The 26,672-nt window shown below is 37.9% G+C and overlaps 1 protein-coding gene across 9 annotated transcripts in view; it reads right to left on the bottom strand.

Moving 5' to 3' along the window:
- The window catches only part of SYNJ1 (synaptojanin 1), an 89,159-nt gene that overhangs the window by 23,386 nt on the left and 39,101 nt on the right, over positions 1-26,672 (bottom strand). For 3 of the 9 annotated variants that reach the window (XM_043892882.1, XM_043892885.1, XM_043892888.1), the window contains exons 9-22: positions 25,901-26,070; positions 25,095-25,176; positions 22,225-22,377; positions 19,587-19,752; positions 17,289-17,312; positions 13,199-13,390; positions 11,053-11,137; positions 7,894-8,034; positions 6,652-6,844; positions 6,255-6,413; positions 4,945-5,101; positions 4,252-4,369; positions 3,937-4,152; positions 1,390-1,468 (exon numbers count right to left, since the gene is read on the bottom strand). In XM_043892882.1, the coding sequence (XP_043748817.1) occupies positions 1,390-1,468; positions 3,937-4,152; positions 4,252-4,369; positions 4,945-5,101; positions 6,255-6,413; positions 6,652-6,844; positions 7,894-8,034; positions 11,053-11,137; positions 13,199-13,390; positions 17,289-17,312; positions 19,587-19,752; positions 22,225-22,377; positions 25,095-25,176; positions 25,901-26,070 (1,935 nt within the window). The remainder of the gene's footprint in view (positions 1-1,389; positions 1,469-3,936; positions 4,153-4,251; positions 4,370-4,944; positions 5,102-6,254; positions 6,414-6,651; positions 6,845-7,893; positions 8,035-11,052; positions 11,138-13,198; positions 13,391-17,288; positions 17,313-19,586; positions 19,753-22,224; positions 22,378-25,094; positions 25,177-25,900; positions 26,071-26,672) is intronic. The other 6 variants (XM_043892884.1, XM_043892889.1, XM_043892890.1 and 3 more) reach the window with 2 other exon arrangements.

Raw genomic sequence — 26,672 nt, 5'->3', positions numbered from 1 at the left:
CACAAGTATACTTAAGAAAATCTAACATCATTTTATATCTTCAACAAAAGTTAACCATTCGGAAAACAGAAAGACTGGTATCTGTGAAACTGGCACATGGACATTTCTAAAAAGTTGAGAAGCTTTTAGACAAAAGTATAGTCTAAAACAATCAATGTATTATAATCAAGTTACACTGTCCTGTCATTATTAAAAAATACTTTCCTTAAATGCTACTGACATCAGAATTCTTTGATGGCACAGTCTGGAAAGGCTGTCAGCTGCTGGCCTGAACAGCACAGTAGTGTTTAATAGGAATTTAGCATCCACGCTGGAGGTTTGAAGTCAGAACTAGGCAATAGGTTTCATGGACCATTTATTTTTCTAAGTCAACAACCTTTGTTATGCATTCACCAAAGAATACTAACAAGTCTTCTTAAGCCTCAATCACTATAATGGCCACTTAAGATGCACTTCATCAAGAATATTCACTTGGCAGAGATCAGAACCAAATGAAAAGGAAGAAATTTAGATGCTGGAAAAAAAATGCTCAAGAAGGTTATCCTTTAGGTTTGCCCTGCTTACACTGTGTACTTTTTCCAGATTCTCCCCTGAAACGGAAGAGTTCCTATCGATCTACTTGTATCTAGAAGATGTGGGCTGAAACAACTGTAGTAACAAAGACAGAGGAGAGGTTTGGAAATGTCTGACTTTCAAAATGTTCTCTAGAAACATTATTTTTTCAGAATTTTGAAAATCTTTTAAAGGAGCTAAGGGTGGATACTTTCTAAAAGTGTAACACAGACTTGAGGGTGAGGGACAGAGCTGAAAAAGAAGGGAGAAAAAAAACTAAACAAGGAAAATGACCAGGGGAAAGACAAAAGAAATATTCAAAAAAGGAGTAAGAGTGGACAAGGAATGCCAAATTGAGAGCTGCTCTTAAATATTAATGACACCATGAGAGGAGGAAAGGCTTAAGATATTAAAGGCAGAATTAAATTTAAAAATCAGTAATTTCTATATGGTGAAACCACAGCAAAGTCACAAGACGAACTGGGAAGAACATGTACAGCACATTATGAAAAGGAATTAACATCAAGGGAGCTTCAAAAGATGAATACCCCGGGGGGAACACAGGCTAAGGTCATAAACAGCTCGCCAGAGAAGTACAAAATGACCAGTTAATCGAAAAACTCTCCATTGAAATCTTAACACAGAAGTGACATACTACTTCTAGTTTTTCAGACTGTCAAAGTTAAAAAATAATTAGGATGTTGGATGTTAGGTAATCTGAGGCATCATGCAACTAGATATTCAAAACACGTTTAGATAATTTGCTGCATGTATCTTAAAAACACCGTCCTCACACTAAATCACTGAATGGTTTAGATTCAACAAATGCTACTTTACCTCTTTCCCATTCAGGTTCAGAACACTCAAGGCAGAGCTTCCCTCCAAAAACGTAACCCACATTTTATCTTCCACAAATCTTTAAGGAAGAGAAAAACAAACAATAAAAAGACGTAATGAGTACCTCAGATATAACCAGCCCAACGACTTGTCCAATGATTACTGATCAGCAAGGACTTACAGACGCCCGGAAGCAAAAATATAAGCCTGAGAGTGACAGGGCCAGTGGTGACCTGTAGAGGGCACTCTTTCCCTAAAAGCATTCAAATTCAAATTCCTTTAGATACTGGGATGGCCAAAAAGTTCACTAGGGGAAGGTATGGAAAAATCCAAATGACCTTTTTGGCCAACCCAATACAGTGTTACTAAAACTGTCTGTCAGCACGTATGGGCCTGTGGGACTCCAAATGTGCTTGGTACTTTCTTCCTAGTTTTACTCAATAGGATAGCAGCATTCTAGACTCCCCCCCCCCCCACCCCAGTTAATATAAGTAGCCTGCCCCATCTACATTTCCATCTAAATAAGAGATTTACATATAATTTACATATGATGACTTCAGTCCTTTCCTAACGGTTGGCTTACTCTGAAGCCAAAGGTGATGACCAGTTTAGCAGACAGGTGACGGGACAGTAGTCCTGTCCTCCTTTACTTTCAGCATCTCCCCTGTCTGTTCTACCTTGGTGGTCTTAAGGTGGAATGATCAGAATATTCTAGGTGAGGAGGTATCACATGCTTTTATAATGTCAGGATAACATTATCCTTTTTTTGTTACCAGTACTTGTTCTGTTACCAATACTTCTTCCAATGATAACAAACATTTTGGGGAAAGCTTTTGGTTGCAATTTAACACTATCAGGGGAGTGGGTAATTTTCCTCGGTTCTGTCTCGTCACAACAAAAATTTGAGGCGACGGATGTTAAAGTCCTTGGCACATCACAGCTCTCGAACAGTGTTACAGCTCCCTCAGTTTTCTTTAGAAAATAAAGGAAGATACATCCTTGAGACATGAGGGCATGCCAACCCAAAACATGGGAAGAGAAGAGAAAGACAGCGAGTGAGCACAAGAGACAGAGAGACAGAGAACGAGCGTGCATGTGCAGGAGAGAGAGAGACCCCTGGCCCTTCGGCTCCTCTTTTTATATGTTTTTTTTCTCCCCCTGGGCCTGCCCTATGTAAACGGGGTTAGCCAGGAGGGCTGTTTGTTCTACCTGGGGTCCTCACTCCGGTCCTCGGACCTTCCTCTGTCCTATTTTCGAGGGCTTTTCCCTTGCCTTTTAGCCACCACCATTCTGGACTCCTTTTTCCTATTCTAACTACCGAGTAACGCCAAGCTCTTTAGAGACTAGAAAAAAGGCAGGAAGGTCCTTGCCCTGCATCAGGCATTCATCCCTATGGACACTCTGGGCTCTCTCTCACCCAGAGAGCGCTCACTCTCTCTTTTCTCGTCCCATCTTTTGGGTCAGCATGCCCTCATGCCTCGAGGATGTATCTTCCTTTATTTTCTAAATAAAACTGAGGGAGCTGTAACACCATCCAAGATCTGTGATACTCCAAGGGCTTTAATGTCCGTCGCGTCAAATTTTTGTTGTGACGAGACAAAACCGAGGGAAATTACCCACTCCCCTGACGGTGTTAAACTGCAACCAAAAGCTTTCCTCAAAATGCTTGTTATCATTGGAAAAAGTACTGTAAACTCTGAGCAAGAGTTTACACTTGCTCAGAAAGACATTTATCTGCTTCTGTGCTGCCCACACAGTCCACGTGATGCTCCCAGTGGTTTGGCATTTCTGTACTTGGCAACGCTTACTGTCATTGGGAAATTTCACCATGACTTCCTGGAGTCTTAAGATCTCTAGACATTTTTTGTTTCATTTTAAACCTGTGGGGTAGATCTTTGTCAAACAATCTGAGGTAAGTCTAAATATAATTTCTTCTCTATTTGCCCATTTACTCTCAGAAAGGAGAGGAAGATTCTCAGGCAAGCTTCTCACCCTGCAAGAAACCAAGCTGTCTTCATTCTGTGGGCCATTCTGGTAAACACCTAAGGAAGCCATTACACACACGCCTATCTTTCTTAGATTCCAAATAGGAACGGAGTCTTCAATTTTTCCTCCGTCTGCCAGAGCACCCAGTATAGAGATCTGCCCACTAAACAGCTATACAACATCCCTCAGTAAACACATGAAACAGCACAGAAAGGAATTTAACAGTGCCTCTTCCCTATAAATTCAAACACGTTATTCAGTTTGTCCAAACTGCTGTACACTGGGAAGAGAACATTTTTTTCCAACAACGCAAGAGGCAATCTGGTTCTGCAAAAGGCAGATGGTTAAGTCCATGGGCTGCCATTTCCTTGTCCAGGGGATATTCCCAACCCAGGGATTGAAGCCAGGTCTCTGGCACTGCAAGCAGATTCTTTACTGACTGAGCTACCAGGGAAATTCCACAAATACTCACATACTAGTCAAATACTAAGTAAGGCAATTTTTAATACAGAAGACATTATTTGCGAATCATGAGTTGCTTTTTTTTTTTACATTACTCACCTTATGAGTATAACTTCACCAAAATTTGTAAACTGCTGTAAAAGCTCATCAATCAAAGCATCGTTGAAAAAATTATTTTCTGGTAAAGAGCTTTTGATTGAGACCAACACCGTACCATCTGGTGGACCCTGAACTGCGATTACTTCTTTATAAATGTTTTGCCTCTCTTCAGCTTCAACTTCAAATATATCAATATCGATCAGGGCAACGACAGGCCTTCAGCATAAAGGAAGGGAGACATGTTAGGAACATTACAGAAATGATGTATTTCAAATAAATTTCAAGCATGATTAGAAATTTGGAGATTGCTTAAACCTATGGTCAGAAGTCTTCAGCTCGGCCCTTCCGTAGTGCAGCAAAGTGCCAGGAGTCCATGTGTAGAGGATTTTGCTTTCATCTTGAAAACTAGCATTTAGGAGATCTAAATCTTCAGCTGCAGTCAGAATAAAATAAAACACAGGAGAAGTCACCTGAGCATGACAGACCACATGGAGCTCCTTCATTTCACTAGCTTCAGTTGCCTGAGGCTGGGATACCAGACACACTTGCTAATGGGCATGAAGTCTAGACTCGGTTAAGTCAGGGTTTTTTGGTGAGGTCATCATATTACACTTTACTTAGTTAAAACTAAGATGAGCCTTTACTTCTGAGACTTCATGACCAGAGTTTTACAAATAATTGAACAGACAAGTAGCAGTTCAAAATATTTGCAAAACCGCTTGAGCTACTCCAGCTAGAAACCTCGCTTAGTGCTCGGTTGTAAGTGCACCAACCGTTTTCCTGCTGGTCTCTGTGTGACTGCTTCACTGACAGGAAGCAACTGAGGAACCAAAGCTCTCAGTGTGAGCAGCCTGAGAGGCCTCAAGTTTTATAGTTAAATTGTATTTATTTTATTCTAGATAACCTGGGCTGATAAAAAATGTAGTCCTCTTGGCCTTATCTGATATTTAAATCATTCCCCTCTTCCTTGTAAAATCTGCACTGACTTATTTAAATGAAGAAGTCCACCTGATCTATCAAAAGGCCACTTCCGTCTTCTCCAGAGGACACGGTCTGTCCATGCAGGGGTGCGGCACTTTTCACTAGTATCGTAGTCATCAGAAAACAAGTCATATTTATACGTTGGAGCAAAGGTCACTTTTCCTTCTAAAAATCCTCTAAAAATCTAAAATAAACATACATAAAGGAAGTTATTTCAAAAAGGCAAAAACATTCTGTTTTCATTCAGGCAGTCATGCACTAAATGTCTATTATGTGCTGGAGACTCATGAAATCTATGTGCCTCTGAAGAACACTTCTAACTGAATGGAACAGGGCTTAAGACAAAATTACCTAGGATGCGGGCTTTATCATCTCACTCACTTAACATCTGAGTAAACAAAGTACAAAAGCTTGAACGATGAAATTCCACCAGACTTTTGAGCAATCAAACATTTAGAACTGTACGGGATTTTGGAAATCACATGTGTGATGTCTTATTCTCAAGAGGAACTGGAGCCTAAGAAGGTTACATGGTATCCATCAGAATTTAAGTCTGATAACCAGAAAGGTACCATATCAAGTGGCCTCAATCACCTCTTCCTAAAAATTTTTTTAAAATAAATTCTTCCAGGAACTTCTCTGGCAGTCCAGTGGTTAAGAGCCTGCACTTCCAATGCAGGACAAGGTGCAGGTTCGATCCCTGGTCAGGGAACTAAGATCCCACATGTCACATGGCATGGCCATAAATAAATAACAAAAAATGAAAGTAGATTACCATAAGATCTTAAGAGCCAAACAGCCTTGATGAGTAAGATCTTAAATTTGCTACTACTGAAAGAAAAAAAAATATATTCTTCTACTTGAAAGTGAATTTTATAGAGATATGATATACTTTTCCTCCTGGAAATTATTATAAGTTTTCCTTTCTTTTTCCTTTTTTTAAAAAGAGAAGGCAATTTTCTATCTGTTGAACTATAGATATATATATATACTTAGTAAAGGCTTCCTGGGTGGTGCTAGTGTAAAGAACCCACCAGCCAATGCAGGAGAAATAACAGACCCAAGTTTGATCTCTGGGTCTGGAAAATCCCCAGGAGGGCATGGCAACCCACTCGAGCATTCTTGCCTGGAGAATCCCACGGGCAGAGGAGCCTGGTGGGCTATAGCCCATAGCATCACAAAGACGGTCACATGACTAAAGTGATTTAGCACATACTTATTAAGTATAGACTCCAAGAGGTTGTTAAAAAAAAAGAAAACAAAAACTTTAGGGAAAGCATGTTTCATAATCAAAGATCCCCTTCTTCCCAATGCAAGTATCTTAGGTATGTATATACCTGTCCAGCATTTTTCTGATTGATAAGCTGATCTCCTGCAATAAGAGAATCCCAGTTTTGCTGTCTGATAAGCTCTTTCACTTCCTCATTAGGGAGATCGATTCGGTAGTTGAAATCACCACACCAAAACACATAGTCATGGGAGAAGAGCAGCCTTCCCTGGAAGCAGAGAGACAGAATTCCAAATAATCAATTCATAAAATGTTTTACAACTTTTTCTTTGCCTTACCCCTGCCAAGTTTGATTTATTTAACCCCACAGTAATAACACAAGGAGTTATCTATTTGCTGACATTTCTAGGAGTTATTCTAACTTTTCAAAAACTGATATAGAACATGGGGGTGAACTGAAATGCGTTAGAAAGCTTCCTTTTCGAAAACAAGCAGCAAGAGTTTACCATTGGAAAACTCAACTTCCGCGCTATTTCTACAAAATCATCATTTCGTTCTTTGACTTGGGACTGTCCTGCAGCGAAGTGGCTGCAGACAAAGCAGAGGCTTGTGGTGTGGAACAGCATTCGTATTGCAACTGCTCCCTTATTTCCAGTTGCGCCTCCCATTCCAGTTTTCACAGTATCAACCGCAACATCCCTGTAAAAGGAAGAATTCGAAATCAAAGATCAGAAATTTCAATAGTTCTGCGTGCGTAAGAAATAAGGAATGTCTATTACACAATTACAACACTAGACATCATGGGCACTTTGTAGGGAAGCCTGTGAAATAGTGGAGAGAAACCATTAGCAATTCTTTAATCAAGAACATATTTAAACAAGAGTTACCATGTGATCCAGGGATTCCACTCCTGGGGGTATGGCCGGAGAAAACTATAATTTGAAAAAAACACATGCACCCTAATGTTCATTGCAGCACCATTCACAATATCAAGACATGTAAACAACTTAGATGTCCCTGACAGATGAATGAATAAAGAAGATGTGGTACATAAATACAATGGAATACTACTTAATGATACAGATGAACTTATTTACAAAACAGAAATAGACCCACAGACATAGAAAACAAACTTACGGTTACCAAAGGGAAGGCGCCAGTGAGAGGGCACATAAAATGGATAGCCAACAAAGACCTACTATATAGCACAGAAAACCACACTTAATTTTTTGTAATAACCTATAAGGGAAAAGAATCTGAAAAAGAATATATATATGTGTGTTTGTGTATATATATATATATACACACACACAAATGCATAACTGAATCACTTTGTTGTACACTTGAAACTAACACAATTTAAATCAACTATCACCCATCGTGCATGTTCGTGTACAGTCGTGTCCGACTCTTTGCGACCCCATGGACTGTGGTCTGCCAGGCTCCTCTGTCCATGGAATTTCCCAAGCAAGAATACTGGAGTGGGTTATCATTTCCTTCTCCAGAGGATCTTCCTGACCCAAGGACTGAACCCCTGTCTCCTGTGTCTCCTGCATTGGCAGGTGGATTCTTTACCACTGAGCCACCTGGGAAGTCCATATAAATCAACTACACTTCAATTAAAAAAAGAAAAGAACACTCAAAAACAAGAACCATGCATCAGTGTTTCTCTGAAGCCACAAATACGCCAGGCCTCTTGGTTACCTGGTGTTAGGAGGCAGCTTTAGGAGAGCCGTCTGTCTACTCACCTGATGAATGGAGCGTGCTGTGGTCTGATAAAAACAAACAGACAGACGCCCACCAACTGCTCAGAGGCCAGCAGCACATACTTGTTGTCTCTGGAGATGGTCTTCTGAAGTTCCACAGCCCAGAGTTTCTGATTTGTTGTGCTACCAGAAAATTAACAAGGGAATCTTCAAAAAGACGGTGACAGTAATACAGCCTATTTCTGTAGGACAGTTATCAATTATACCTTTATATGCCCAAATTTAATAAAATTAGTGACATCACGAAATCCACACCAACAGTGAAATCTTTATGCAGGCTGGGTGTTTTTGTCTCCTTTAAAAAAGGAAAACCGAAAACTGAGCCAAAAGAACATCACACGTCAAAAGTCTACCCTATGACTCCCTTACAAAGAAAATTTGAGCTTTCTTATTAAATAAGTGCTCACTGTGTGAGTAATCTCAAGCTTGTACACTTTATTTTTTCCTTATATATTCATTAGGATACCAGAGAAGAACATGCTTCCAGATACATTTTTCCCCTTTTTCTTATTTCTATGAATTATAATATCTCTTTAAAAACTTATTATGGAAAATTTTAAACATATACAAAAAAGATAATCATAAAATAAACCACCATATGCCCAGCTTCAACAATTATCCACATTTTGCCAATCTTTCTTCTTCCATAACTCCCCACCCCTTTTCCTAATCTTGGAATATTTCACGACAAATCTGAGAAAAAATTATCCATTTCACCCAAAAATGCTTTACTAAGCATCACTAATGCAACAGGATTTTTATTTTTCTGTAATCAAAAGGCCATTATCACACTTAAATATTAACACTTCCTCAATATCATATAATACTGAGGTCATACTTACATTTCCCTGTTATCTAAAAAAAAACAGTTTCTTAGAGTTGGTTTCTGTAAAACAAGGTCCAAACAAGGTCTACACACTGCATGTGCTGGTTGCCTCCTCAGGTCTTTCTCAGTCTTTAACTGTCTCTCGGCTTGTCCCATCCTCTTTTTTAATGCTCTTTATGTTTTAAGAAGCTGGATTATTTGTCTGCAAGATGTTTAACAGTCTGGATTTGCCTGATGTGTCTTCACGATACCTTGTACTTCTGTCAGCTTTGTTTTAAACTGGTAACTACAGAAGCGTGATTCAATTTTATTGATTTGTTTTGGCAAAAATAACCTCATGGTGGTATAGTCAGCCTGGCATCACAGCAGGAAGCATGTAGTCTCTGAGATATTACATCTAATGGGCTGTTCAGACTGTGACAATTAACTCCTTATAAAGAAGCTCCTCCACTGATCCTTCTGTAAGGTTTTAACATCAACTGATGATCATTGCCTAGATCCATTATTTCAACAGGGGTTGCGTGCTAAGTTGCTTCAATTGTGTCTGACTCTTTGCTACCCCATGGACCATAATCTGCCAGGCTCCTCTGTCCATGGGATTCTCCAGGCATGAATACTGGAGTGGGTTGCCATTTCCTTCTCCATCAACAGAGGTTACAACATGTTGATTTCATAATTTCAGCATTCCATGGGCATTTGTAATGAATTAGAATTCTTCTGTAAAGAGCTTTTATCAACTATCCAGTTATTACGAAACATGTTTATACAAAGAAGGTAGGAAAAATGCTTGTCTTTCTCTTTATACATTTTCAGAGTAATTAAGTTTGTGCCCAAGACGCGTCCCACTCTTTGTGACTCCATGGACTGCAGCCCTCCAGGCTCCTCTGTCCATGGGAATTCCCAGGCAAAAATACTGGAATGAGTTGCCATTCCTTTCTCCAAGGGATCTTCTCAAACCAGGGATCAAACCTGGGTCTCCTGCATTGCAGGCAGATTCTTTACCATCTGAGCCAACATGGAAACCCCAAGAACCTCCAACAGCAAGCACAAACAGCCATTTCACCTAAGAACATCCTGATGAAGCAGTAAACATTACTAACTTTGTCAAAGCTCAATCCTAGAAGCCCATCTTTTTAGTATTCTGTGTAATGAATGGAAAAATACAAACCAACCACTTTTGCTGCACAATGAACACATACACGATGGCTGTTTCAGAAAAAAGCACTCAAGTCTGAGGTCAGAGCTGAAATGCCACTTTTTTTATAGAATACAATTTTTACTTGGAATAACTAGTGACAGACACACTATTGTTATTCAGATTTAGATTATCTGGCAAACATGTTTTCAACCATGCCTGTGTTTTCAAGGGACATGACCCATGGTGTATATTTCTAATAAAAAAATTTACATTTTGAAGAAAAAGGGAGAATTTTGATAAACCTGTATTTGCTACTGTGATCTTGACAGCTTCCCAATACTTGAAGAATTTGCTGAAGAGATGAAATTAATTTGGTGATGAAATTAACCTATATGATATTTTGATATTGTATAATGATATGTATCAAAATCTGAAAGATCTACATAATTCAGTAAACTAATATGTTCCAAATGCCTAATGAATGACGTGTCAAAATCATGCAAGGCTAAAAGACAGACTGATGTTTTAGTATAACTGAGCACAAAAAGTTTATCACTATGGTTTCAGATTCCACACTGTAACTAACCGTTAAAAATGACTATTTGCTGAGTATTATCAGAGAAGAAATAATCTAAAAAGGCTATTAAAATATTTTGGTTTCCAACTACATATTTATGTGATTTTCTTCATATATTTCAATCAAAACAACATACTGCAACAGACTAATGCAGAGGTAGATGTGACAACCCAGCCATCTTAAACCAGACTAAATAGATTTGCAAACTATCAATCAATGCCATCCCTCTTAGTAAATTTTTGTTTTGGAAAATAGTTACTTTTCAGAAAAAAAAAAAGTTACTTTTGTTAACATGTAATGAGTTTATTATTGTTATTTTTAAATGAACTGAATGTTTAAAAATTTTTGTCTCTAATTTCTAATGTGATATGTATCAAGAAATAAAACCACATAAATAAAAGTTCTTTAAGATTTTCAACATTTTTAAGAGTGTAGAAAGACCTGAAACCAAAAAGTTTGAGAACTACTATTTGAACTACAGTTTAAAAAGCATCTTCACATATATTATCTTTTATCTATCCTTGTGATAAGTACTTAGTTAGCTGCCCCCCCATGTTCATCAACTAGAAAGTTTCCCTGTGTGTTACCTGGCTGGCTTACCTTGCATTCACAATGTTTCCAGCATTCAACTCTACCATTTCCTCAAAACCAATTGCAAATATATCCATTGGTTTATTTCTTTTATCTAAAATGAAGCATCCAAGAAAGGCTTTTAAAAGATGGCCTTAGTTAAATGGCAACTTCCCTACCCCAACAGAACTAAGATGAACATCAGATCTCATACAAGTCCATTTTTGTGTTTCAAGTTTAACCAAAAGCAAATTAAAGGCAAAAAACCATGAGGGGGACAAAATTACTTTCAATTTCTATTTAGGTGATCTAAGTTTGCTTTTCTTGAAGACTATTATTCTTGAAGATTCTTAAGTCCTTTCAGAAATCATTTTTGAAAGAACTCTTGCTAAAGTTTGAACCACGGACAGCAGAGAAACACGCCGGTTCTCAAAGGCTAAAAGGTGAATCCAAATGGATAGGTAATTAATTAAAAACATTTTTTTATTATTTATTTTTAAATGGAGGATAACTGCTTTACAATGTTGTATTGGTTTCTGGTGTACAACAATGCAAATCAACCCTAAGTATACATAAATCCCCTTCTTCTTTAGCCACCAAAAATTTTTCAGAAACAGCACAAACAATAAGGTGGGTAAGTAACCAACTCAAATTAGAGAAAACAGTTGAGAGGGAATTTTACACTTTAATTTGGAAATTCCTAGGTGGAAGCAGTCTAGGAAAATGGGAAGTCAGGGCTTCAGACCAATCCCTCTCTTCTAGCCATTAGCTCTCCCATTACTGACCAAAAGAGAACAGAGCTGCTTTAGATAAGCAAGCCCAGGGTAGCCTGGGTGGCCCAAGCATTCAGAAATGGGACAAACAGCTAGAGAAAGAGCTTATAAATACCATGAATAAATACTGAGGAATAAAAATTTAAAAGTGTTTACTGACTGCTATTATGTGCAAGGCTTACATGTGAATCTTCTCTTTTACTAGAGACACCTTATGAGACAGATTACATCTGCCTGTTATGTACAGACAGGAAACTGAGGCTCTGGAGAACCTAAGCAACTTGCCCAAGTTCACACATAAAATGCAGCGCAGCACAACTCCAGAACCAAACTGCCTGAGTTCAAATCCTGGCTCTGTCACTGCTAACTGCATGACGTTCGGCAGGCCACTTCTCTTCCTGTGTTTCAGTTTCCTCATCTGGGAAACTGAAATACTAACAGTGACTATGTATTAGGTCTGTTATAATGATTAAATGAATAGATGTCAAGTACTCACAATAGTAGTTTAGCTGTTATTTTATTATTGTTATTACTATTAATACTATAGCTACAATTCCAAGTTAGGTTCAATGTAAATGAAAAGTGGCATTTTAGTAAAAGTTTAGGGAAATTCCCAGGGTTTAAGGTGTGACTGATTAAAGGCAACTAAAAAAGAAAAATCTATATCTCACAGTATTTCCTATACATATCCCCTTCATAAATAACACTTGGTAAATGTGTACCATTTTAAAAAGGAATTCAAGTTGACTTAAGCAAAGAGTCCTCAAATCCATGATTCTAGTTAAAAATTTTAATACAAACATCCTCAGCTTAATGCTTGGTACTGGCTAGTAAGAGCTTGGTGGTAGAGTACCCAAATTCAGTGATGAGTTTTTACAAGGATGAATCAGTACTGTTCTGTATAAAGGGACAATAAATGTCAAAATGAGTTTTATAAGCCTACTCATGACCTACCCTTTTTCTTATCTTAGCAAATAAAGGACTATATTTGAAAAATGAAATACATTAGGTTTGAAAAATCCTCAATCACAAAATAAATTTGCTATGCATCAGTTTAAAGAATAAAAACAGGAGAAAAAAATCACATCTTAAAAAAATAAATACACAAACCCACACACAAAAGAGTTATCTACTCATGTATGGATTACATTTTCCGAGAATCAAATAACAAAGAAAAAGATTTCTCACTTTGCCATGGGTTCCTATGAAGTAGTAGAGAAAGGTCTATGAATACAAAAGACCTAAGATTTGAAGAGTTTTGATCTCTAAGAAGAATGCTGGTCTTCAAATGTATATATAGAAGTTTCTTTTATAAAGTAATGCATATTGTGAAGTGTCCCATTTGTTTTCTAGGTTAATACATCAGAGTCAGGGTTAATAAAACCATATTGTAAGAAGCCAACCTTGAAACTCCTGGATGCCAGCTAACTTGGGGGCATCAAGAAGCCAGTCCGTAAGGGTCTGATTCTTAAAAGCTATGCTGCGAAACTGTTTCCCGCCATTCACGTTCCAGGTGCCCACACATACTCGAATTTTCTTGGGCTTTGAATACTTGTAGAAATTCTCACACATGCTCTTTAGGACTTTAGAAGATGCTGATCAAAAACAAAATACAACAAAATTTTGGCTGCATGAAAACACAAAAATTGATCTTCATAACTGAGAAATGATGGCTGGAAAGTACAATTACCATCGTCGGCACAAACAAGCATCAAATACATGCACAGGCACAAGAGAGATAAGCCTTGAACACAGAGCCCAACACAATGCAAGTAACCAACACACTTTTAAAATATCAACCACGTGAAGTACAACAGCCCAAGTAAAAAAAACTATTACAAAGTTAATGCAGCAACATAAAACATGCAAAACAGTTCTGTTTCAGTGAAATAGTACATCATTTTATGATACACAAAATCAGAGATTGCAAATTTTAAGGAATATGGCAACTGACTTCCAGACAACTTTCATTCAAAAGCTAGTAAAAATAAGTTATTTCTCCCCAAAGATGTTCAAGAACCATGACATATAGGACTCTAGCTACTGACAGGAAGCTTGATGAAAAACAGCTCCCTGACACAAACACAAATCACGGGCAATAATGAGATGCTGGAGAACGAAGGCATTACTAAAAGCCTCCCAGCTCACAGGCGACACCAAGTCTTCACAATGTTCTACAAGACCCCAAGCAACCTGCCCTGCCTTTCTACCCTCAGCTGCCATCCCAGCTCTGCTCGCTCACTGCTCTGGCCCTGGACCCCCTCTGCACTGGCTGCTTCCACTGCTCGCAACATTCTTCCCTCGATGCCTGCAGGCATCATCTCTGCAGTGAGGCTTTTCCTGATCAGCTTATTAAAATGTGCATTCTGTCTCTTACTGTCCATATCAGCTCCCTGCTTTACTTTTCTCTATGGTGTTTATTACCATGTACAAACTATGCATTTTATTTATTTATCCTGTTAACTGTCACCCCTCACCGAAAATGGAAGCTCCATGAGGGCAGAAATGTTGGTCAATCTCATTTTTATTTTTATTTTTTGTGGGGGGGAACCAGAATGAATGGAGGTTCCCTGGTAGCTCAGATGGTAAAAGAATCTGCCTGCAATGCAGGAGACCTGGGTTTGATCCCTGGGTCAAGAAGATCCCCTGGAAAAGGGAATGGCTACCCACTTCAGTGTGCAAATATATATCCAGAAGAGGATATGCTTGATAATATGATAGTTCTGTGGCTCAGACAGTAAAGAATCTGCCTGCAATGCAGGAGACCCGGGTGCAATCCCAAGGTCATGAAAATCCCCTGGAGTAGGAAATGGCAACGCACTCTAGTATTCTTGCCTGGAGAATTCCATGGACAGAGGAGCCTGGCGAGCTACAGTCCATGGGGTCACAGAGTAGAACACGACTGAGTGACTAACACTCCCAGAATGAATATCCTTTCATTTTATTTATTTACTGGGGTGTGTGCTCAGTCATGTCTGACTCTGCAACTATAGCCCACCAGGCTCCTCTGCCCATGGAATTTTCCAAGCAAGAATAATGGAGCGCATTGCCACTTCCTCCTCCAGGGGATCTTCCCCGCCTAGGGATCGAACCCGCGTCTCTTGTGCCCCCTGCACAGGCAGGTGGATTCTTTACTGCTGCACCACATGGGGAGCCCCAGTAGTCGCTTTATAATGTTGTGTCAGTTTCTGCTCTACAGCGAAGGGAATCGGTTATATGTATACACACATCCCCTCTTTTTTGGATCTCCTTCCCATTTGAGTCACCACAGATCATTAAGCCGAGTTCCCTGTGCTATATAGCAGTTTTGGTCTATTTTATTTGCTCCAATATCTCCAGACTAGAAGAGCGCCTGGTACATACTGCTGCTGCTGCTAAGTCGCTTCAGTCGTGTCCGACTCTGTGCAACCCCATAGACGGCAGACCACCAGGCTCCCCCGTCCCTGGGATTCTCCAGGCAAGAACACTGGAGTGGGTTGCCATTTCCTTCTCCAGGTACATACTGAGTGTTCAGTAAATAATGGTTAAAGGAATACACTTGAAATACACTTTGAATCCTCAATCTCTCTTCTCCACCTACCTTTTGGCTTCCACCTAACTTTCTGCCTTCTAAACTACATTTCATTTAGATTGAGTCAAATCCTGGCACTTAAAGTGAACAGAAACTTCCTAGGACTTCAATCTATTAATAATGATAGAGAATATGCCCTTAAAAGGGTGGTTAACTGCCAAGAGGAGACGGAAATCAAAATGATCTTCACCTTTCACCAGGTGATCTTATTTTATTATGATATTAATTATTATTTTTGGAATGGATACCAAGGTACAGCAAGGAGGCTTTTGAAAGAAAGAGTGAAAAAGGCAAATAACATTTTTGAATTAGAATGAAAGTAGTCTGACCTGTGAATCCCATGAGGAACTGCAGACCCAGGTGACAAGCACATCCTCACTGTCCCTAGGGGCACATGTACACATTTCTAACCCTGCTATTTGATTACTTGCACAGAGGTGTCTGGTGGGAATGAAGGCAGATTGTTTTTCTGGTCTGTTGATGTGGCTATCTGAAAGTTGGCTGAACCTGGATAAAGAATCCTTCTCTATTACTACAGATCAATACTGGTCTTTCTAATTGAAGTCACTGCCATTGTTACTACTATGAAAACAGCTTTTACAATCCTTTCTACATGAAAACACAAGCTCTATAATTATTTAACAGCTTAAAATATGCAGCAAGACATACAATGAATTGTGTGAAGAAAAATATGTCGCCACGTTGAGTAAGCTACTAAAGTCAGTTTATAAATGGGGTAAAAAGTTTTAAAATTCCTATTCTTTTCTTAAAAAATTGGTTGGCACCTTAATGTGCAGAAAGAAATGTGTCTCTGCTCAAACAGATGCCCATCCCTAAATATTGTATCATCTCAGAAAACGGATTTCATGATGTTAGTTCAAAAATAAATACAAGTGCTCTCTTCCTCCATCTTCTCAAAAAACTCACCCATAGTGCCTTAAAACACTCACAAAAATAATTAAGTGAAACAAATCTTAAGTGATACCAAATCTTAAGTGAAGGGAAGAAAAGATACCTTTTCAGCAAAGTTTCTGGCAAGAGTTCCTTTCACCACAGATTCAAGTTTAAAGACAAGATCATAAACCTTGTCCAGAGAATAAAGGTATGAGAGTTTTAAGAATCAGAATGACAAGAAAAATAAGACCTTTAGGTCTTACACACTTGGCTCTTCTAACTTTGCTAGCAATCTTAATGCTTTTTAAAAGATTTCAGATCATATTTTAGTGCAGGTCTTTCAGTTTCAGAAAATATTTCACATACCATAAGAGAAAATGAGTCAATCTCTTTTTTAAAATGTTGTGTGTGTGATAAGCACTACTGAGTAGTTGTAAATATCACAGGTAGTACTTTGACATTAATCTGTAAGAGTCACATCTAGGTTTTTTCCAGGACTTCCCTGGTGGCTCAGTGGTAAAGAATCCTCCTGATAATGCAGGAGATGCAGGTTCAACCCCTGAGCTGGGAAATCCCCTGGAGGAAATGGCAACACACTCCAATATTCTTGCCTGAGAAATTCCATGGACAGAAGAACATGGTGGGCTATGGTCCATGGGGTCGTAAAGGAGTCAGACATGACTTAGCGACTAAACAACAATAAAGGGTAAAATATAATACTAATAATGTTTGTTCACTGAAATGTGAAAGTAAAATTAAAACTAGATGACCCATATTTAATTGAAATTAAGCACTTACTACAAGAAGACAAAGAGCTTGGCATAGCTCCTTCTAAATGAAGTACTCTGTTTTCTCAAACTTAAAATTTTTTTCTCAGATTAAAACAAAGCATCAATTTATCCTGTCAGAATCAGAGGGCAAAATAAAGTTTCCATTTATTTGTGGCTCTATTTATATACAACATCCACTTTTTAAAAAAAATTGAGATAAAGTTGCATTTATTGACAGGTTGATTTTCTATACTGTACCTGACTGTAATGTCTGTTCAGAAACTACGGATGCATCAAGAAGAAAACAAAGAATCATTAGTAACATAGTAAGTTACAGTTGAAGTCTAGAGTATTATGACAAAACCTCAAACAGCTTCATTTTTTTCTTTTGATTTAATTTGATGACAATTTTTTTTGATGGCTGAGGGATACCAAAGATAAAATAAATGACAATAACTGATGTAAACCCACTGTATCTAAGAAAAATCCTACAGGGACATAGTGATGTGCAGAGTTTCACAATCAGAAGGTTCTAGGCCTGCTTTCCAGGCCGGTCCCATATATATGTCCGTTGAGTGTGCAAGTGCACATACTTCTGAGGGAGAATATGAACCCGAAAACCTAAGAGGCTGGAAGACACTGAAATATTGCAGATACTGCCCTAACGCACACCTTGGAGTATTCTTTCTGGGACTAACCAGCTGACAGGTACAATCAATTCAGTTATTTAAAAAACACATACATTCCAACAGAATGACCATGTTATGCAAGATGGTGCAAATTCCTACAGGCACGGGGTTTATGGCAAAAATATTTGGGTTTGGGCACAACATTCAAACACTTCAGCAATGATGTGCCAAGATAGGAACATGCTATAAAAACAGTAGCAGAACCCGATACATGTTAAACAGTTAAGGAATGGACAAATACATCTAACATATGGTACTCTATCTTGAAAAAGACTTGAGGTTTGCTTAGAGAAATGGGCAGGAAGAGGACTGTGCTTGTGAGCAATTGTGAATGCTGGAAGAAGGATTCTCCGAAACTGGAAAGTAAGTTGTGACATCAGATACAGGAGGATCTGGCTCCATCACACAGCTGGTGAACTGAGGGAGGGAGAGGTCTATGCACATGTATATGTGTGTTTTGTCTATTTCTATCCACCTCAGTTCCGCTGAGTGCAGCTTTCTGCATTTCCCTAGCACTACTACTACCAGTGAAATCATGCATGAACTACTACAGAATTGGCGTTATACTCACAATTTTTCCTGACATAGCATCCCTGTTGGAATAAATTCCCATTCTGAGAATAAGAGCTATAGCAGAACTGATTGTACTGTTCTCTAAGGGTACGTTTTTCACATAGTAAAATGTGCAGGAAACTAAAAAACTAATGATCAAGTCTGGGAGTTATTCAGGTCCCTCACTTCTCTTTCCTTCAATAGCTTACTTTCAGTGGTTGCTGACTAATGCCTCCATATCAAAGCAGGCACGGGTGGAAAGAGGTGATAAGACGCAAATGAGTCAGTGTCTACTGCTGGAAGCCAGGAAGAAAGCCTGAAGTCAAAAGCAGTAGCTATGATCAGATCCTGGTTTTCAGAGCTTTAGTAGATTTCAGTCCCCCAGCCTATTCACAGATCCCTGAGGAGCTGACTGTAATTAACTACCTTCAGCACCATGCAGAATTCTGAAAGAATCCATGATAACAAGTGATAACCCATGAGGAGGTTATTTGAGGAACAATTTCTCCTAGTTGAACAGGGAAAACTGAAAGGGTTCTTTTGGGGGATAACAGAAGAAGTAAAAAAAAATGTTCCGAGTGCTGGAAAGCTAAAATAGGAAAAAAAAAAATGAAATTAAGGGAGTCTAATTTAATAAGTTAATACAATGCATATTGAGTTTTCTCATGATCCTGCTTAATATGCTCACTGACATGAGCTCAAATTCTTTTGGTTTTAAAGAAACACAGTGAAAAATCAACAGCTATTCTGAAAGCCTGACATATATTTTATGTCAAATATTAAAACTGGAGATGACAGTGTCCAATAATAAGCAACATTTTAAAATTATTAATATGATTTAAAGCTTACTCAAACAGCAGCAATTAAAAAGAAGACCAAGTTATAGAAACATCTGGGGTGTGATTAGTAAAATAATCAGAATAGGTGTTGCTTTTTTCAATAAAGCAATGCTTTCTACATAATTAGGTTACTGAATACTGAAAGTACTAGTTGAATATTTTATGAAATCTTGCCTTAAATAAAGTTAGCAATATTTAAATCATTTCCCCCCTCAATCATAATCTATAAAAGAAAACATGCATGGGCTTCAGTTTACAGCTTAATAATTCTGCTAATGCTATAAATATTTTAGGAGAATCAAACTTCCTTTGGAGAATGGAATTTTAGAAAATTACATTGATAGAAATTCCTTCAAAAAACTATCTTAATCAACTCAAACTAGAAAGCACATATGGAAATAAGTTTATATTCACCTCTTGGACTTTTAGAAGGAATATAGACAACATAAAGTAAAATATAAAGTAAGTACGCCTACCACGCAAACTTCCAGTAGTTAAAAGGGCTCGAGCTTTGTCAGCTAAATCACTATTTAGAGTATTTCCCAGGAGCAAAACATCAATTGCTTCTTGCTTGGAGCTGTCAAAGAAGTTATTCTGAATTGTTCTACTAACTGAACGAGCACCATCTTTTAACTTTCCAGCCTGTTGGGGAAAAAAGCATGGACTTTCATTCTAAATTGTTTTCACTCAGTAGGTATTCTGAAACTTTAGATAAGTTGTATATGACTTCACTGTAGTAAGAAGGACCTTATCATTCCATTCTGAATATCAAACCATCACATTAAATTGGCACATTGTCACTGTTTCCTTTCCTCTTTTGGATAATAGCACTGCAGAGAGACAGAAGAGGCTCAGTGCCACAACTGCATCCACTGATGACATCTAGAGCAGTAAACGTGTATAACTGTTTACTGGAAAGGAAACAGACTGAAATGTTCTTATTCAAGACAAGGAAATCACTTCTTCCATTGTAACTGTTAGGCTTGGGGATGGATGGGATGGGTGGGGAGAAGCAGAGGAGATAAAGGAGGACACACTGCATTTCCATGTTCTCAGAAAAACTTCAAAGTACATTAACAGTAGAAAAATAAAACTGAAATTGCTCCCAAGTAACTTATATTAGTTAAAAACAAAACTGAACATGAGAATGAAGGTGTAGCCTATAACACAAAAACTACAGTTGTTTATTTTAGCTCATTTTGCCTATGTAAATATGAAAATACAAAATGTATGCCAATTCCTACAGTGAGAGAGCTGATTGTAACTTCTAATGAATGTATATTTCACTCAGGTATGTTACTGTAAAGATATTTTAACCTTACATATTTTGATAACTGTTAAAAAAAAAGTTAAAAACTGTCAAAAAAACCTTTAGTTTGCAATATGTAATTTTTATTCCTCAAAGAAATGAGAATTTGAGGCTTAAAAATGTTATTTCCTTCCATAAAACGAATGTAAATGACATTATTTAAAAAAAGAGACTCACCATTCACATTATCAGGCAATTAATCAAAAGGAACCCAGAGAAAGGAAAAGAAAGAGCAGTTCAGATGTTAGATTTCAGGTCAATTCAGACTAGTATATTTAATACATAAAATTTCATATCTAGTTTGTTAGAAAAGATCACTGAAAATATAACCTCTGTACATAGATAGTCAACTGCAGAAACAAAGAGGCAGAACATAAAAGAATATTTTAAGCAATCGTTGTAGAGAATCAGGTTTAAAAGCAAGAATTATGTTGTTTATTTTAAAAATACATGAAAGTTTAACAACATCAGGTTTTTTAAAATAGGGACCATTTAAGAAGTAAATATTTGTAAACGTCAATACAAATTATTTCTGAGTTGAACAAAAGGAACTTTGCGGCTAAGGCCAATACTTCTGAACAGAGTTGTGGCATTTTATGAGACACAGAAGAAGAGGAAGAGGTGGAAAACAGAAGACTTTGAGATGATGAAATTCAGCTGCTATACTGAAGAGACTAAATATGAAACTATACAAGTGGTAAATGCCTGTTTGTATTCCCGGGATAATTTGAGAAACTGTAAGGTTGTAGTACATTTATAAATTCAGCTGAATCCAGAAGCCATAAAAGGTCAATATTTAAGGTCAATAATGAAAAATATTTCAAGTATGTACCCAAAGTCCCTCAGTAAGGGACAAACACTAAAGCAGAAGCAGTCTGTAGGTAATACCAGCAAATAAAAAATAATGATGACATACAAATTACATCCACACCTCACACTTGCAAAGGCACATTTTGACAGGCTCCTTGTCAAGGAAGACAAGAAAAAGATTAAAAACTTCAGCCCTAGTAGCACTGGGTTCATAGGTGGTGTTGCATAAACTGACCATTGATTTATTTGTCCATCCAGCACTTGTCACACATCTATCCAACTGTATGTACTGTGGCAAGTACTGGGGACACAAATCAAATAAGGTAAGACCCTTTATTGGTAAGACTATTATTTGGGGAAGGGGGAACTTTTGTTTTAATTACGGTTGTGCTGCACAGCCTGTGGGATCTTAGTTCCCCAGCTAAGGATGGAATCCACGCCCACTGCACTAGAAGCATGGAATCTTAACCACTGGGCCACCAAAGACGGCCCTAATTAAAAAAAGGAAAAAAAAACATATTTTGGGTAATTCCGTAGCAATCTGGGGGTTATAGGACTCTGCACTTTCACTGCAGGGGCCTGGGTTTGATCCCTGATCCAGGGAACTAAGATCCACATGCTGCCCTGTGTGACAAAAAAAAAAAGAAAAGCAAAGGCTTAAAAAAAACATATTTCTAATCAAAATAAACAGTATAAAAATTAAAATACATATGCAAGTGAAAAATCATTAAAAAAATTGGAAGTAATACATATGTAAGCCTAGTAGATTATCACTAAACAACTAAATATCTCATACAAATATACCTCTCAAACCTAGGGAAATAACTATCCATTCAATCATTAGTATCCATTAGGGAAGGAGGTAATAAAGAGGACATAAAAATATGATGAAACATAATTCTAAAACAGATACCTTTAAAAAAAAACTACTAAAAGAGTTCATTTAAAGCTTTATTAAAGAAGAAAAAAGAGGATCTTTTATAATCTAGATCTACCTTAGCCTTTCCTTCAAGGGCTCCAGTTCCAGCATAAATCTTACTTATTGAATCACCATTCACAGACCACATTGATCGAAAAACTTCTTGAAAGCGAGTCACCAACTGAGGCTTTTCAGCTAAACCAAGAGCTTCCAACTGTTTAGTCAGCATCTAAAATAGCAGAAAAGAAACTTTTATAAGTATATAAATACATTCTTTATGATGTGACCTTTTAAGAACTACCAGAAGCAAACCAAAAATTTATAGTTACAGGATGTTGTGGGTCTGGATTCTGAAAATTCACATTAATGAAACCTACGGGTAACTCAGTACTCAATCCTTGTAGTAGCAAGAACTTTTTCTGGTTAAATGATATTAAGCGTTTAAAAATGTCCCAAACCTTTAGGGAATTCCCTGGCAGTCCAGTGGTTAGGATTCCCTGCTTTCACTGCCAAGGGCCTGAGTTTAATTCCTGGTTGGGGAACTAAGATCCCACAAGCCGTGGGACCAAAAGAAGAAAAAAAAATGTTCCTATAAATCAGACTAGTTTATCCTGTTCACCTAAAAGAATAATTATGCAATAGCACCCACTGGAGCAGAGAAATATAGTTTATTTAAAAATATATATAAGTTTCTTTAATTTTTGCATTTGGTTCTATATGTTTGGGTAATTAAGGTCAGGAGATTATGAGAAAAGCAGAGCTGCTCTTGAATTGATATCAAAATTTTTAAATAAGTCATATCTCTGAATAAAGTCATGACAGCTCTGAATATACCAAATTTGTATCAGTAAAGTATATAAGGGAGAAGTAGGGGGAACACAGTATTTGAAGAATGCAAGGATCTTGGAGCTACCTTGGAGCTATACATCCTACTGAGATGTGTGTTCCCTCATCACAGCATATGTGTTTAGAAATCTTTACTCTGAATGACTCTTAGGCTTAAAGCCTGGCAAAGTCAAAGCAATGTATAATCCTTATCCAGTCTATTTCTCTTATTTGGAATCCAGTCATAGTCTATGCCCCTGTAGTTTTACTCAATTCCTTCCCACTTGTGTTTCCTTTTATCTTATCTATAAGATCAAAGGTATTATGGAGATTATCCATAATTACACAGGGATCAAAAACTAAAATAATATTAAAAACTCTATACTGGGTCTAACCCAACTGCCTAGACTTATATGAGGGCTGTTCTTTTACTGGCATGTAGAATAAAACAAACAAGCCTCCAGGTTCTCCTTTATCATCTCCTCTTTATTCAAAGAACTGGGCAAAACTGGTCTTCACTATAAGTAGTTTGCTTTTAGTTACACTTGCAGTATATTTTGTAACCAGTCAAGCTACTAGGGAGTAAGTATTCTCACACCTAATATTAATAACAAACAGTGGGTAGTCCACTAAGTCAGATTCTGAAAACTAACACTTGTTCTACTTCCAGTGAAGATGTTCAAGTGTTCCACAAGCTTACTCTAACTGTCTTTAGCCACTTAAGAAGTGGCTAAAGACACAAACCCAAGACATCTCATAAAACTCAATCCCAATAATCAAATGCCTGCTCTCACTTTTCTTCTGTCATATTTTCTAAATTATAATGATAATCCTCAACAACAGATTTCAAAAAAGGCAAAACAGCAAAATTTAGTTAGATGAAAAATACATTTTTCTAATAGGAAATTCTATACATGGTACTCTCCTTTTGAGACTGAAGGAATCTAAGCTGCAGAGTAACTAATTAACCAATATTCTAGCCAAATTTAAGATCATTTGCTAGAGGAAGTAAGTGCCTTTGCTTTCTATTCCTGTTTTTGCAGTGCTGGAGAGCTATGCCAGGCTCCTAGGGAACTAAATGAGACCCCGCGCAGTCCCACGACCCTGAGAGCTGCGCAGGCGGCGAGGCTGGGAGCCTAAGTGCTGCTACAGTGTGTCACACAGTCGCCATGACGCCTCAGTGAGACTGAATTTGATAGGTAAGCACTAAAGGAAAAATTTAAACAAAGAGTGTGTTAGAGAAGTTGGCTCTCATTCACTTTTATTCTAACAATGACATTTTTCATCTGATCCTGGTTTTGGTAGCAATTTTTTAAAAAATGCTATGTAAACTGTACTGGTTTAGATTGTTAAAAATATAATTCTATAGGCTTGTACATGCGAAAATAGATCCTCCTTAATTCCAAAAGGACTTTTAAAAAGACAATACCAAGGGTTTCCCTGGTGGCTCAGTGCTAGAGAATCCACCTGCCAACGCAGGAAGCATGGGTTCAATCCCTGGTCTGGGAGGAGCCCATGTGCTGTGGAGCAACTAAGCTGGTGGGCCACAACTATTGAGCCTATGCTCTAGAGCCCAGGAGCCGTGGCTGCTGATGCCCGAGCACGCTGGAACCCGGGTTCCGCGACAAGAGGCCGCTGCCATGAGAAGACCAGCACCGCAACAGGAGAGCGGCCCCTGCTTGCCACAACCAGAAAACAAGCCCATGCGGCACTGAAACAGCACAGCCAAAAACAGATAAGCAAAATTATTTTTTAAAAATGACAACATTGAGAATAAAAAATATAAATATATATATATTTTGCTTATCCAAAAGACAGGCAGGTGAGACAATGACTAAAACAGTATAAATAGCAGGCTCTTTTTTTAAGGCAAAGTTAAGGAACAACAAAAGGGAACAGAAGCTATCTAAAGAAAGCATTTAGAACAGATAAAGGAAACATTTAAATGAAAAGGGACACTACTTGAAAGAAAAAACCTAGAAGTGAAGTAAAACTTTATTTGTGAAAATGAAGCATAACTTCATTTTGTGAAAAATAATTAATGACAAACATAAATATCACAAAAGCACTGAAAAAGGAATTTGATGTTAAGTTCCATACACATATTTTATTATTTTTTACCTCCAATCCAAGGAATGCCTGCACACTATTTGTTCTGTCAAGACAATCCAAGCAGTTTGTTCGAACTGTACCACTCTGGCACCTGAAACAAATTCAGTGAAACTAAATGGGCAGTTTAAAACAAAAATAACAAAAGCTAAAACAAACAGAAAAATTAAGCTGATTAAAATTTAGCATCTACTTTCTCCCCACTTCAATTCTCCTGTATAATTCTCAAATACACAAAAAAGATGAAAGAATTTTACAGTGATCATCCATATACCCACCATCCAGATTCTACAAGCACTAACATTTTGCTGTCTGCTCTTTATTACATATCTCTCCATTCAATCACATCCACTTATTTTTAACGAGGCCAGTAGTCAGGAGCTAAACATACACTCAGATTTATAACCATGCAGTTCTACAGTAGAACAGACAATAACCAATGTCTTTTATTTGCATTAAATAATCTTTACTGAGGTTAAGAAATATTATGACATTAATTTTACGAGAAAGCAGCATGAGATTTGGAGCCAGATGAATTTGAGCTCTAACACTTTCTACTTACGTGACGTGGGAAGACGATAGCTTTCAGCCCCCACCTCCTGCAGTGTGAGTGGCTAACAACAGAACGGACCCTACAGCTGTTACTAATCACTGTGAAGACTACGTGCACTGCCTGACCCACACACAGCACGTGCCCAGTGAGGTTAGCTACCGTGAGAAAGGGAGAACAACGAGCTTAGAATCAGGTATAATAAAGACATTAGATGACATTACACAAAAGTTCCGATTTAAAGAAAGGAAAAACAGAGAAGTCAAACCTTTGAACTTCACTTCCATCAAAATGAAAAATTCCATAATCCAGAAACTTTTGGACTTGAGGTTTAAGAACACTATGTAATTTTTCTGCCTTTCCTCCTTTAACCATTTGATGATAGTCAAAATTCACCATCTGGATATCAGCAGCATGTTCAGAAGCTTTCAGATGACTCTGAAAATAAAAAGACAATATTCATTTAATTCTTCTTTGGTTTTTTTTGGCTGCAAATTGCAGATCCGGCAGGCAGGCTCCCCTATCCGCAATCAGGGATCAAACCCATGGCCTTGCCGGTGAACCGCAGACCCCTAACCACTCACTGGGCGCCGAGGGAGGGAAAGTGTTAGTCACTCAGCAGTGTCTGCCTCTGCGGCCCCGTATACTGCAGCCCGCCAGGCCTCCCTGTCCATGGGATTCTCCAGGCAAGAACACTGAAGTGGGCAGCCATTCCCTTCTCCAGGGGAACTTTCTGACCCAGGGATAGAACCAGGTCTCCTGCACTGCAGGCGAACTCTTTACCGTCTGAGCCACCATGAAAATATCCATTTAAACATTAACCAAATGTGATTCTATCAACACAATGTTATAAATGGAAAGTTTATTTTAAATGAAAATCTAAGCAGGTCCTTGAAATCTTACTAATTTCACAAAGCTTTCTTTCATTGCCACTGGCAGTAAAATGAAAAATTACCTGCTAATATCTTACAGCATCCTTTTCCTGAAACCTCCTATACTATTCCAGAGAAATTAGTTAGGTCTTACATAATTAATATCAG

The sequence above is a fragment of the Cervus elaphus genome, chromosome 31, assembly GCF_910594005.1.
Source record: "Cervus elaphus chromosome 31, mCerEla1.1, whole genome shotgun sequence".
NCBI classification, from domain to species: domain Eukaryota; kingdom Metazoa; phylum Chordata; class Mammalia; order Artiodactyla; family Cervidae; genus Cervus; species Cervus elaphus.
This window is presented reverse-complemented; position numbering and strand designations above follow the sequence as displayed.